Raw genomic sequence first — 14,304 nt, 5'->3', positions numbered from 1 at the left:
TTAACAGAAATAATTTAAGCCTTCTTAAAGAAACTGCTGATGGTAGTCTGCTTGCATTCCACCCAAAAAATACTACTACTGTATTTCATGTTTAAATTTTGTGGTCCATGGTGGGCCCACGGATTATCCGATTTCGTGGTTAAAAAGGCCGCCAATTAAGAGGGTTTTACTTTTTTTTATATTGCACAATTAAGTCTGTTTTGATTTCCTTATTTTTTGAAAATTTCCAGCTTTTAAAGCATCCAATCACCTAAAATGGTGAAGTTGTAAACAAAAGTACAACTACAGTTATTACGAGAAATTATCAGGTGCAATATTTTGGGCGTACATAGGGGCCTTTGTCAGGAGAATTTACCAGCTGTTTCACCAGGTATTGAGAAAGCTTTGACTGATATCTTGCAAATGGTCAAAGCCATAACCCATCCTAACTGCAATGTATTCTTCAATCTCAAAAACGTGTTCATATTATTTAGGCCGAATATATTGTCACATACATGACCACGCATGCTGGGCTTTGTTCCCAAGATAACTGAACACAATTGGGCCAAACTGTTTGTTTTTTTTTGGTTTTTTTTTTTTGATACATTGTCGAAGCTTGTTAACACACAATGCACAGCAAGAGGGGCATGAGACAAGAGGGGCGGGAGTGGGAAGGACAAAACAGTGGGGAACAGAAACATTAGGAGATCTGTGGAAGGGAGAGGGATGGGGCAGGGAACACGGGAAATACAAGATGGACATTACAGGGACTTTCAGGAAGGAAAGCAGGGAATTTGAAGGAGGTGGGCTTGGGTGGATTATCGGGGGTAGAAAAGATCAAGGATTTGGATGGGGGATGATAAGAGGTGGTGGTGAACAGCTGTTTTGAAGGCCTGGAGGGAAGAATGGGATTGAACAGAGTGTGGGAGTTTATTCCAAAGGCAGGAAAAAAGAGGAATGGAAGAGTGAAGGTGAGCAGTGATTCGTGATTTTGGTAGTTTTACCAGAAGGGGGTTGTTGGTGGACCTTAAGCGCTCTGTGGAAATATGGTGGGTCATGTCGCAGACAGAGTGGGGGGGGGTGAGACCAGAGAGGAGACTGAAGAAGACAGACCACCGACCTGCCTGCAGTGAGAGGCCCAAAGACTCGGCCTCATCGCGGGAGATACCAATGATCCTAAATGCCTTGGATTCCACAGCGTGAAGCCGAGAAAGGTGGGAGGCAGGAGCACCAGCCCAGAGGGGAGAGCAGTACTCCATCAGGCTGCGGATGAAAGCTTTGTAAGAGGTCAGGAGCTCAGGTGGGCCGAGGAAGGACTTTGCATGACAGAGGATTCCCAGTCGGTGACTGACTTTGGAGGCGAGGTTTGAAATGTGGCTTTCCCAGGAAAGATCATGGTAGATAGTGAGACCCAGAAGCTTGAAAGAAAGACCTTCTTCCAGAGGATTGTTGAGAAAGTGGATGAGGGTGTTTTCTAAATGGTCCTTTCAGAGACATAGTGAGAGTCTGTGAAGTATCGATTAATGTCACAACCTAACAGTCACCTCGACCAAACCAGGGTCTTTCCCACCAACTGGCGAACAACATGGTCACCTCGCGCGAGTGATTAACACTTTGATGACGAGGAAAATTAACAGGGACATAATCAACACAGTTCTATAATTCACTAAAAGCAGAGACGAGGCACAAATCCGACCAGAGTCTCAACAGAGGACGATTATAAAATGCGCATCTATCCAACGATGAGAGTACACCATAGCTGGAGACCACAGATTCAGATACAACAGGGGGTTATGTCAGGAATGGGTGAAAACAAAGCAACAAATCAAGGATGCTTGGGCAACAGTATTGGGGACAATAAAACTTAATGTTGATTGTTGATACTTGGATGCATATGCTAAAATGCTCATGGTATTGGTCAAATAAAGAGGCTTTGGTTCCACCCTTCGTCGAAGCAAAGGAGGGGTTAACGCCCGAGACGTCAGGTTCTTGCTTCCCATGGTACTTAGCGCACCTCGTTATCGTCAAAGCTATTGCAATCAAACTCTCCCCCACCCCTTACCCCCTTATGAAATCCCAAATTGTAAATGGGTCATCAGTCTATGTTTGTCAGGCAGTTATTTTCAGGGAAACAATTAACCTCTGAAATAAATAAAACATCCTTCACCAATATTTCTCTGTTGGCTTGATGAGAAATGGGGAATTATTTTTCTATTGCTCTTTCTCTTTCTTTTTTTTTTTTTTTAAAGCAAGTTGAACGTTTTTGGTTTTTTTTGTGAGTTCCAAAAGACTGTGGCAAGTCTGCTTGATCTCATCTTTTGGGAGTTGAATCTTGAACAACTCAAAACTTGTGTTATTCTCAACCTGCTTGCACTGACTACACTGCCGGCTTTTCCAAACTGATTATTTTTTCAGGCTGAGGCTGCGAAAGAAAACCTGGAAGAACCCAGGCACGATCTTCCTGGACTCTCAAGCCTACGAAGATAACATCCCCATCTTTAGCAACTGGGAAGTCTTCCTTGAGTTGCTCGATGGTATGATCATTTTGAAGACCCAAACTCAAGTTTATATCCCTTTATGCGGTCCATTGCCTACGAATGTCCTTGTAGGTCATGTAAAGGTACACATGCCAACTCCTATCTGTCCTGCAAGTGATTTGCATGCGAGCCTCAAATCGGACTTGAGTTCAGGGTTTTTTTGTGACTTGTATAATAATCATTGTTCCTATTGATGAATAACAAAGGGAAATGTTTATGAACTTTGTGCTTCTGTTTTGTAGCATTTCCATATCTGTGACATCATGGCCAATTGTATATGGTATATGTTTGGTGGTTAGGAGATGATCTTCTTGGTGTTCTTTTGTATTATACGCTAAATGCAAATCAAACAACACCCCGTGTCGCATGGTCGCCCGAGGATTTGTAACATTATTTATTTTTATAATTATTTGTTGGTATGTCTGCGTTGGTTGCTTACAACTGTTGATATGATTAATGCATCTACTAACTCGTCCTTTTATACCTGGGTAAAAGGTGTATTTTGCAGACCGTGCTGTTCCTTCAGACAATTTTTTTTTTAAACTCTGTTGTGCTTTCCATGGTCCGATTCCTGCAGCACTCCGAGGAATCTCGGTCTTTGCTTAACACCCTTTTTCAATTTGCTGTCTAGTTTGTTTATAAATTATAACGGTGATTTTTCAAACATTCAGGGTAAGTCGGACGTGCTTTTTGCGTCCTGGCACTAGTGAAGTCTGATGTCTGCTTTCAAAATGCACGTCGTGACCACGGTGCAAGAATCCACATTGCAACAATGTTGCAGATTCCATTTAAACAATATGCTCATTATACGAGCATGCCATGTTCCACCTCCGTATTTCATCCCAAAAGAAATAATCAAACATTACATTTAAAAACCTTTGCCAGTCTTGTGTTTTGTTCCAAACACAAGACCGAGCGCTTGTGTGTCTGTTCTGAATATTGTTCAAATACACTCATCCGGCCTTGCTGACTGTGTATCGATGAACTCTGTAAAGCAAAATGTGTTTTACTAGACATAATTATCCTCGTAATGGTGGCCTTTTTCATGCTACACATATTTTTGTATCGCAATGCCATTTAAGAAAGTTAATTTGTTCATGTAATAAATAGATGGCGGCTTCTTGCTGTAGCTGCCATCGTTAGTGAGACATGATTGGCACAGAGTTTATACAGTCAACCGTCAGACACTTTTTTTTTTTGTTTCTACCTTGCCCACATCCACCTTCCGCAGGTCCAGACCGTATGACATCAATGTCTCAGCTCGCGGTACTTGCGCGTCGCTGGCGACCATCTCTGCTAATCCTGGAGCAATTCCAAGAAGTGGTTTTGGAAACTAATACAGTGGAAGAGCTGAAGATACAAGTAAGCTGAATCGCTTCACCCAATTGTATCGCATTCCAAAATCATGGGGCTCAAATCTCAAAATATAATTTTCTAAGACCTTAATTTACGTGCCGGAAAAAACAAAAGTTGAAATTAATCCTGTATACATCGGCATATCAGGCACGTTAAAAGACGATGGCACCACCTTCCGTCTTCGACATTTTGCTCGTCTGTCTCGATCTACATTGAGTCAGTCGTGACAATTGAGCAGAGTTATTCCAAACTTACTGCATGCATTGCAAAGGAAGAAGAAGAAGAGGATGAAGCTTCAGAGTTGTTTGTTGTTGAAATGGCAGCACTGGGGTTCTGCCAAGGCCTTTCCAATGGCCAAGGCCTATAAATTTTGCTCGAATTATCTTCCACACTGCAAAACTCGTGTTGTATATGGAAAGTTGACAAAAATAGTCATTCATTTTGATTTTTATGTACCATACATATTTTTTTACAAGTGTTGGTGCTGCCAAAGTAGTTTCATGGCAAGGGTTACACTTAATGGTTTGCCATTGCTTTCCCAGAATCATTTGTCTGTGCTCTGTCCTTTTAAATGCTCAGTGTCGAGCAAGGAAGCAGCATGTACCACTTTTAATATCTTTGGCTGGTTAGTTGTTCATGTGGAGAGCTAAAACGGCTAAAAGTTGGGAAACTACTACTTCTTCTCCGTGCTTGTTTTTCTTTTTTTTTAACCAAGAGGAAGTAGCAAAATGTAAAATGACAATCTTATCTTCATATTTTTTTTCCCATTGTTCTGAACGAGCAATGTCTATAAATGTACTTGTATAGTTGCGGTTGTGGGGGTAGATGGAGGGATTTCATAGCAAAGGGAGGATTGTATGGAGTAGCATGGTCCTTGGACATGTAGGAGACATTTTGATGCAACTTAAGTAGGGAAACTCAGCTGAAGTTGTTACATGTCACCGCATTGGGGTGGTGCTGTTGCTGTGCTGTGCTGTGTTAATTTGGTAGGGTTTAAGACTAATTTCTCCCAGTATGTGATTGATGCCTGGTGTTGGCTTAAGGTTAGAGTGGTGGGCTTGGGATCCTAGGGTCGTGAGTTCAAATCACACTCAGCTGTTGAATTAATACCAGGTGGGGTTAACTCGTTCTGTCATCCTTCCGAGGTCGGCAAAATGAGTGCCAGCATGCTGGTATACTATGTTGGAGTGGCGACCCGTCCAGGATTGTGCCCAATAGCCAAGGAGACTGCTTAAGCAGCACCAACGCTCTGCACAGAGTATGGTCCCAATCTCCTCTCCTATGTGATTGCCCCCTGTGACCTTTTCCTGTGTTTTTGCATTTACAAAACCGGCAATAAGGAAATTATGTTCTTATAACAATAACAGCAGAGCCGCACATTCTGAGTAGGCAGTAACCCCACCTTCTCGGTTTCATGCCAATAAGCCACGGCCCAAGGCTTATGATTGGTCAGTAGACATCGGCTGGTTAGGAGAGAAGCGAGTGAGGAGATGGTTGGAATAGAAGGGCATTACGGTTGCTTCTCGACACGACGAAGGTGGCTGCGCGATTCTCATGTTAATGCTGTGTGAATTTGTCCGCGTGCTGGAACAAGATGCTAGCCATTGACTGTTCGGCTGAGCCGTGAAGTGTGTTCATTTTTTGAGGAGGGAAGAAGAGCGTGCCTTGTGGCCTCATCACGGGTCCTCAGAAATCGTCTCGTCGTGTGATCGAGGAGGAAGGAGGTCGATCGTGGTGAACAGAACTGGTGCAAGAGAGGAACGGTCGGCATATTCACTCGTGAAAAGAAGCTGCACAGCGGTTTCTGAGCCCTGCCATTGAATACCGTCTCACGAATACCTCATGTATGTTTCCCGCACAGTGACGACGCGGTTTGGTGAACCCCAAGCTCCAGAAACTCGTCTCTGGGCACACAGCGAAGTGCCAGGAGAAAGGGAGAAAGGGAGGATTTTTCTTTTATTTATTGTCCCCTTGTCTGTATTAAAGTCTGTGTGGAGGCACCTCAAACAGGCATTTAGCTTCATCTCACGTTGCGTTTTTAGCTCGCCTGTTCGAAGAACAGAGAGCTATAGCGATACCCCCGGTGTGAGCGTCAGCGTGTGAAAATGTTAAAGTTTTTGGTGCAAGTTATTTAGAAGCTTGCCATTCATTTAATATGTGTACTAAGATGCTGATATTTGGCATGGAGGTTCCTTTGGGGTATACTATTGGTGTAGTGAAGTTGAAATTAACAAATGATTCTAAAAAAAAATTAAATTTCAACCTAAGATGGTGTCAAAGCCACCCAATGCTCGCCTGTTTATACTAGATGCTTGCCATTCATTTAATATGTGTACTAGTTTACTGATTACAATATACAAATACATATATTGCTTTAAAATTATTTGGATCAGACTTCACTGCAATGCTTTATAAAAAAATATTATTAGACTAGTCTTTTAAAAACGATAAATGTATAAACAGGCAAGCATTGGGTGGCTTTGACGCCAACTCTCTGGTTATTATTACACTGAATTATTACCATTGTAAATATTTGATTTTTTTTCATTCAACCCCCTTGTTTATTTTAAGTTGCTTGTGTTGTCTATTTGTCGTGGGATCGAGTATAAACCCTTATGCTACCGTCCTGGTGAATGCCTCTGGAACGTTTCCCAAGAATTTGCTTCTGTATCCATCTTGTACGCCCTGTGTGGCATGTCCTCCCCTCTCATTCCTCCCCACAATCATTATTTGTCCAAGTCTCCCTCTATGTTGTCCCTCAACCCTGCCGTTGGTGAGTTATCCCCACCCCCTCTCTTTCTACTGTTCCTTTTGTTCTGTTGCATACTTGTTCTAGCTCCTCCACGAGCTTCGACTGTGTAAAAAAAAATTTCAAAAGATGAAATGATGGAAACATCCGTTGCTTTTTGCTTTCATGGGAAGAACTATAACCTGTAAGGTGAGTGCTGCACCAAGATGTGATTTAAAAAATATATATTTTTCTCTTTCCTGCAGTTGAGTGGAATTAGCGGATTATCTGTTGAAGACATAGAATTCTCGAAGGTGAGCTTGAATGTATTCCACAGTATGTGTTGAGTTTCTGAGCATCTTTTGAAGAAAGGTCAAGAGTTAAATATTTGGTGGGGGAGGGGAGGGGAGAGAAGAAATGGTGTTTAAAACGTGTGGAATTTCGCTATACCCTTATAAAAAAAACCCTTTGTCACCTTTTTATTGGTTCACTGCCTCACTAGGGTCGTGGGACATTCCCATGTGACATGTCGGTGCTGGACATCCACCACGACCTGGAGTGGAATCCTAAAGTGTCTACACTGAATGTCTGGCCTTTATACATCTGTGATGATGGAGCAGTTGTCTTCTACAGGTAAACTTTGCCTGCAAGATTGGCATATCATTACATTTATGTTACTATTGTCATTCATTTCATTTCCATTGTTTAACATTGACTTTCCTCAAAATCAATTTTGAGAAATGGAAAGTAGGCGAGCTATCGCCAGCATCCTGGCAAAATTCTTAATTCCTGCCCTGACTTCCTGAGTATGAGTGGTGACCCAAACCAGGATTATGGCCAAGTAACTGTTTCGGTAGCACCAGCGCTCTGCATAGAGCATAGTACATGATGATTATGATGAGGATGAAGAGAGACATTCACACCAATCCCCAAAGTTTTTTTGGGGGGGGGGCATCATTTCCTGTCTTACAATTCACAGATGTGTCCTTGGTACTAGATCATAATTTTGAAGTTTCATGTTGATTGATGAAGCAGTTCAAGACAAATAAGTTTAAGGTCTTCTTTCAATCCAGTATGGCTGCCAGACCATGTGACCTATGAATTATTTGTGAACACCCTGGTATCCACACACGTTCCCCAAGCCTTGGGAAGTTTTCCGTCGATCTGTCAAGCCGTTCTGTCTGATCTTTCCAAGGCTTATTTTTCAAAAAAATCATAGCTGCCAAAGCCTATGACCCTATGATGTCATAGGTGGGGAACTTTTTGGTCCTTATGTATAGGTGGCCATACCTGCAAAGATTCGCCTCAATTTATTCAACCGTTTCATAGATTTTTGAAGGTTTAAAACAAACAAAAAAAAATTAAAAATCAAATCAAAAATCGCTGCTGAACCATGTGACCAATGACAATTTTTTTTTCTGTTGCCCAATTTATCCCAAGATGACCCTCAAAAAAAAAAAAGAAAAATCACATTCCCCATGCAGAGTACTTGCCATGTGCCAAGTTTCAATTTTTTCCCCATGGAGCAGTTTTGGAGGTAGAGGTCCAAAGTTTTTCCTTTTTTTTCTAACATGGCTGCCACACCACATGACCTATGACATCATAATTATCATAAAAAATATTCTACATGAGTAGTCGCCCCTATGGTGAAAATTTTGTCAATCTCACAAGTGGTTGCAGAGAAAAACTATACTCAGGTTTTGTGTGGACAAACAAATGGACCCAAATGGAATACCCACTCCTCTGGTGAGGGTAATAAATATCAACCTCCCACCCCCTACCATGATAGCAATGCCAAACCAGCAAGTGCATTTCATGCCAAAAGCATTACTTGCTCCTTATCTTCTGTCGGTGTTATCCTTAATTGCTAAGAACTCATGTATTTGCTGGGTTTCCCAAAAGCACTTTAATAGTTTGGGGTCCAATCTGAATAAATGTTAGGCTGGGATTCTCAAAACTAGAATGAGCAGCAATTTGCCCCCTCCTTTACACTCTCAATTAATGGCACGCTGAAACTTGAAACAGAATGGCCTCGTCATATTCTGCAGCAGGATTCTGGAAGACAGTTTAAAATCCAATGATACTCATGGCAGCTCAAGCTAAATGGCCTCACCTGTTAAATCATACACATCTTAAACAATATTGAATTATGATTGCTTTTGTGACCCCATCTTGTCTGTTTAGTTTCGTCCAATTTCAGACATTGTTCAACTCTTGCGCTGATAGACACTCCCACTCATAGAATCCTGTCAAATTACACAGGGCTAACCGAAACGTGCTGCAATCATAGAATGATGTGCAAATGGTAGAGCTGCCGAACCCCCAAATACCCATGCTGACACGAACAAGACATACTCTTATCGACTGATTAAATATCCTTAGCGAACCTGAAATCCTATCCAACTACAAGGCCTTCATCCGCAGCTTGATGGAGTACTGCTCTCCCTACTGGGCTGGCTCCCCTGCCTCACATCTTTCTCAGCTTAACGCTGTAGAAACCAATAGCTTCAAGACCATTGGAATCTCCCATGCTGAAGCTGAGTCTATGGCCTGATCATTTCACCATCACAAATAGGTCGGTGGTCTCTCCGTCTTCTACCGCCTCCTTTCTGGTCTTGCATCCTCTGCTCTTTCTGTGCTGTCTCCCCCCAGGATTGTGCATGGCTCACATGGTCCATCATCAACTCCCTTCTGGTGAAACGACCTAAATCCAGGATCACTACGCATCTCCACTCATTTGTTGTTTTAACCCTGCCTGTGGAACCAACTTCCACATTCTCCTCAATATCGTATTCTTCCGTCCAGGTCTTCAAGACAGCTATTCACCACCTTCTACCCTCGTTAACCACCCCCCCCCAAAAAAAGGAAATCCTTCCCTCCTTGTCCTTCTGTGTCCATCTTGGATCCACCCCATGCATGCATGTTTTGCATCCTGTTGTTTTTTTGTTTTGCATCTTCCACGAGCCTTGACTATGCACACAAAAAGACAAACTAGAAAGGCACTCAGTGGAGCGCATCCCTCCGCCCCGTAATGCCTGATCCACAAGAACATATCTGGCCCAAAACATTTTTGAAATATCATGCTTTATATCGTTTTTGGCCCTATCTCTCAATGGTGAAGAATCACTTTAAAAATTGTAGTAACCGGATCCGGATTCAGATCTTCACCAAAATCTAATCAGCTCGTCCTTGTCACACACTGACCAAACCTGTCCACAAATTTTCATCTGAATCCGTCCACAACTTTGAGATATCCTGTACACAAACAGACAGAGAGGGTTGAAAACATAACCTCCTTCGGTGGCAGAGGTTCAAAAAGAAAAAAACACTTTCTATTGTCGGGACATGCTACCAACAGGAGCAGCCGAGTCGCACCAGCATCTAGCTATCGATAAATTGTGATTGACCTTTCCAAGCGTGTTTAAAAATGATACAATTATATGATTAAGTTGGCCGTCTTGCTTCCAGTTTTTTCTGGGTATGAAGAGGAAAGGGAGAGGACAAGCTTCAGTGAATTCTTGTCGGAGAACCACTTGAGTGCCAGTGTAAAATTTCACTCGTGTACATACCCTGGCAAGACTGCATTAAATGCTCTTTTGCAATACTTATATATTATATTTATTGTTATATTATATTTGTTACAGGAATGTTACATTTTCACCAACATTTTCCTGCCTTTCAGGGACCGACGGGAAGAGCTATTGGAATTGCCAGAGGAACGACGGAATGAGCTGCAAAAGAGAGAGAACATGCGACTGCAGCGCACACAGGTGTCATGCTCCCCACGCAAGGAGAAGGCTCTCAAAATTTACGTGGATGGTGGGCCAAGCAGAGAAGCACCCATTCGAGACTAATGCCAAACCGCTTTCGAACTAATCACACCATGCCCCTGCTCTCTCAAGGATATTTTATCAGGGCACGTAGAATCTCTTCTCTGGGAAAGGGGGGAAGGGAGGGGACAGCAGGCCCTTCGTTGCGTCCCCGACCCACATGCGAGCAGCTGACAGCAAAGTCCGTGGCTTGGTGTGTGGGATTTTTTTGGCTGGATTTATTTTTTAAATGGTGGACTGAGACTTCCAGTTTTGGAAAGGTATTACAAACAAAAAAAATCCAGAAATCTTGTGTCGCAGATGGAAATCATGAAATGTGAAATATAATTATCCCTTCCACCCCACCCTCACCCATTTTATTATGCAGGTCTCCCATGTGTACGTACTGTTGGGAACAGTTTAGATGTGTACAAGTGTTGCTTTCTGCACAGGCTTGCTGGGAGGGGTCAGGTGGTTAGCAATTTATGCTTCTTTGCATTTATACTACTACTACTACTACTACTACTACTACTACTACTTATTCTGAAGGATCTCAACCGCCAGTCCTGATGAATTGGTCATTTATCTGCTTATGCAGCTGAGTACAGTACATAACAATAGGTTTTGAATCTGGTTTCTGTAACTATATTTACGGCTGTTCATTATTCGGCCAAGAGGGTAACTTTCTAACAGTACATCAAACTTTGAGTTGCCTTGAATAGCTATTACGAGGTTCACTGGAAAACTTTGGATTATTGGGCCTTCACCCTAAATGATGTAGTTGTATATTGAGGGGGAAGAAAATAAAATAATTTGGAAACCTTTGAAGATTAACCAGCAACCCCTCCCCAAGCCTGATGTAATCTGTTCTATTTTTAAGATTCCAGCTGGAGCATAAATTAAATGTCTTTTGGGGGAGGGGGCAGTTTGATTGAAAAGGTTGAAGGCCTGCCGATATCGAAATAAAAGTGGAAATCAAAAATGTTTTTGAATGCTTTATATGTACAAAACATTTGCTGAGGAAAGACATCACGCCTTGCAACAGTCGTGGAACTTTAACTTTTGAAGTACAAGTGTGGGAGAGGGATTTTAAGTGAGCACATCGTGAGCCTGGTCCTCCACAAGTATGGCCATGTTCTTTACATCATCACACCACACTCCCAGACGATCCTTCATTCCTGAAATCTGTTGGCGATTGGGGGGGGGGGTGGTGGTGTGAGAGGGGGAATAATTACATTATCAGTTTTTAACTTTACCTCAAATGCAGGTGAGTCCAGCGGAAATGTGAAAAAGCATGTTGTGGTGGTGTTATGAATTTTTTGGGGATGATTCATCATCTCTGAGCTATCCTGAATCAGAATCAGCCGGGTGCCAGACTCGCACCCTTGAGGAATTTTTTTAGAGGTGAAAAACAAAATGTCCACCTCCGACTTTCGATAAATTCTGTTTTGGGCTATATCTTCATTTCGAATGCACTTACAAACACAATATTGGTGTCTACTACTATGTTTTCATGGTTAAGGAATCCGATAATGATAAAATTGAAAGTGTATATATATATATATATATCAGACCTGTGTCATATTTTCAAGATGGCCACCATTTTAATATGAAAAATGGCTATTTTGCAGTTCCACTGATCACTGAGTAAGAAATTGAATTTGCTGAACCCTCAAATATTAATACTACGTACAATAATAGTCAATGACAGCTGAAGTAACTTACTTGCAATGATCAATGAATTGATTATATTGGAATACGAGTTTTACACAAATATATCTGGATACATGTGGATAGTTGACTGACTTTGGGTTATGTGTTAAAGTAAGTATGTACATGTATATGATTTTAAAATTACCTTTTATTTTTAGGCAAACAAATATTAACTTTGTTAAGGATGCAATGTTCTACATTATGTTCAATCTTCGTCATCGTCATCGTCGTCATGATTAGCAGCTACTGCCCTTGTCTGTTCGTTACAACAGTCTGATCCAGTATTACAACTGCAAAACATCGAACATGAAATCTGTGCTGCCACACAACCACACCTCCCGGTGGAACATGGCCGGCTGATGGAGCATCCACACTTGATCAGCTGCAGAATGGTGACTGGTGCAGCAGACACATCAGGTGGAAGTGTGGTTCGACATGTCGTCCCACTGTCCTCACCTTCTTGCCATCCATTCTTGATGGGATCCAAGTTCGGAGGGTCTGACTGAGTGGCCGATTTCCATCTAACAACTTGATGATGAGCGCGATGTACATGTTGAACAAAGGCATCATGCGATGGGGGCAATGACTTCAATTTCGGAGCAGAGGTAATCTTGGAGTTGGCCATCTTAGACTTCCACAACTTATACCGGTGTCTGGACATATCACCTTCGACTTTGGAACCATAACAGGCAGCAATGAAGGTAGTTGCCTCAGATATCATCTTTTCCTCGTCTGCTTTCAGCTGACCAAGTAAGGTGGGATGATGTCCGCCCATTAGTACCTTCAGCGCTGTGGCCTTTCCAATGCCAAACAAATACGACACAGTATCGCATCCGGTCAGAGCATGTACAGCAGGCAGATATTTGGCAATGTTTTTGTGTTTCAGTGCTGCTTGGTGAATGTCTACGTTTGCCCTCCCAGCACACAGACTCTCCATGCTGACATCCACAGTCATCTTTTCCTCGAGGTATAAATGAATCAACAGGACAAAGACATCTGTATCGTCGCAGATCACTGACGTGCGAGTCACCACTGACACCTGACAATTCTAATGAAGTGATGGATGATGATATCTGCTTCTTTATGGTGTTTTTTTAGATCCTGTCTCTGGAGAGTGGAATTGTTCCATACTTGTACTGGTGTAGGATCTTTTCCGGTGATCACCAGTTTGGTCTGGTTGTCCACAATGTGGGTCATCAGATATTGACAGATCAAATCGACCAGTTGTACTTTGTTGTAGGCTACGTTTAGGACCACTTTTTGCGCTGGAAGTGTTGCGTGAAAGTTGAGTTGATGTTTTAGACTTGAATCATGACCGGCGCGACTGGATCTCATCATTTGTTTCGTGCTGATTTTGATGTACCTGTCGAAAATCAGGTATACGTCACAACACTCCAGGTGGTATTTGATGGTTCCCATGAAGTTGATCACGTAATCCTCAACTGTACCATCAGTGGGCCAATGTACAGTCCATAACATGGCGCATCCATCGATGATGACAGCATCTGGAACACCTTGGATTCGACTTGATTGCTCAACTTGGAGTTTCATCTTCAGGATTGCTTTCGACTAAGCCCGCATCGCACCACTGTCATCAAACAAGGAGGCTGGGACAGGGGACAGTTCGTAAGAGAGGACATCCTTGATATCAATATCCCTGTGTTGTTGGAGACATATGACTCGGGTGTAGATCAATTCGGTATCATATACTGTCCTTCCATCCAGCTTGATGCTCTTTTTAGTCGAAATCATCAGGGTCACTTTCTTGGTTAGTGTCTTGTTGAAGCTTGTTGGCCATCCAGATTCAAATTCTGCCATCTGTTGTCGTCCAATCTTGAGAGAATCAACGTTTACCTTGTCTGCCGCATGAAACATAGTAGTAGACACCAAAATTGTGTGTGTACGTGCATTTGAAGTGAAGATGTAGCCAAAACAGAATTTATCGAAAGTCGGTGGTGGCCATTTTGTTTTTCGGCTCTAAAAAAAATTCCTCAAGGGTGAGCCCGACAACCAGCTGATTCTGATTCAGGATAGCTCAGAGATGATGAATCAACCAAAAAAAAACTTCATAATGACGCTAAAGCCGCTGTCACACCTTGACGTTTTAGCCAGCGTAAGGCAACGTATCAAAATGTATGTAAAACGCTGGCGTACGCTGAACTATTGATGTCTTTTTTATTTT

At 42.3% G+C, this 14,304-nt stretch overlaps 2 protein-coding genes across 6 annotated transcripts in view; one reads left to right on the top strand and one right to left on the bottom strand.

Annotated features, from left to right (window-relative positions):
- The window catches only part of USP47 (ubiquitin specific peptidase 47), a 148,706-nt gene extending 137,315 nt beyond the window's left edge, over positions 1-11,391 (top strand). For all 5 annotated transcript variants that reach the window (XM_085882495.1, XM_085882493.1, XM_085882492.1 and 2 more), the window contains 5 exons: positions 2,395-2,513; positions 3,748-3,878; positions 6,867-6,914; positions 7,103-7,233; positions 10,283-11,391. In XM_085882495.1, coding sequence (XP_085738621.1) covers positions 2,395-2,513; positions 3,748-3,878; positions 6,867-6,914; positions 7,103-7,233; positions 10,283-10,454 — 601 coding nt within the window. In that variant the 3' untranslated portion in view covers positions 10,455-11,391. The remainder of the gene's footprint in view (positions 1-2,394; positions 2,514-3,747; positions 3,879-6,866; positions 6,915-7,102; positions 7,234-10,282) is intronic.
- PSMD13 (proteasome 26S subunit, non-ATPase 13) overlaps positions 11,392-14,304 on the bottom strand; it is a 31,859-nt gene continuing 28,946 nt past the window's right edge. The window contains exon 13 of the mRNA XM_085882496.1: positions 11,392-11,594. Coding sequence (XP_085738622.1) covers positions 11,499-11,594 — 96 coding nt within the window. The 3' untranslated portion in view covers positions 11,392-11,498. The remainder of the gene's footprint in view (positions 11,595-14,304) is intronic.

This window comes from Eptatretus burgeri, chromosome 5 (genome assembly GCF_056783735.1).
Source record: "Eptatretus burgeri isolate ZD-2024b chromosome 5, Ebu_testis_v1, whole genome shotgun sequence".
NCBI lineage: Eukaryota > Metazoa > Chordata > Myxini > Myxiniformes > Myxinidae > Eptatretus > Eptatretus burgeri.
This window is presented reverse-complemented; position numbering and strand designations above follow the sequence as displayed.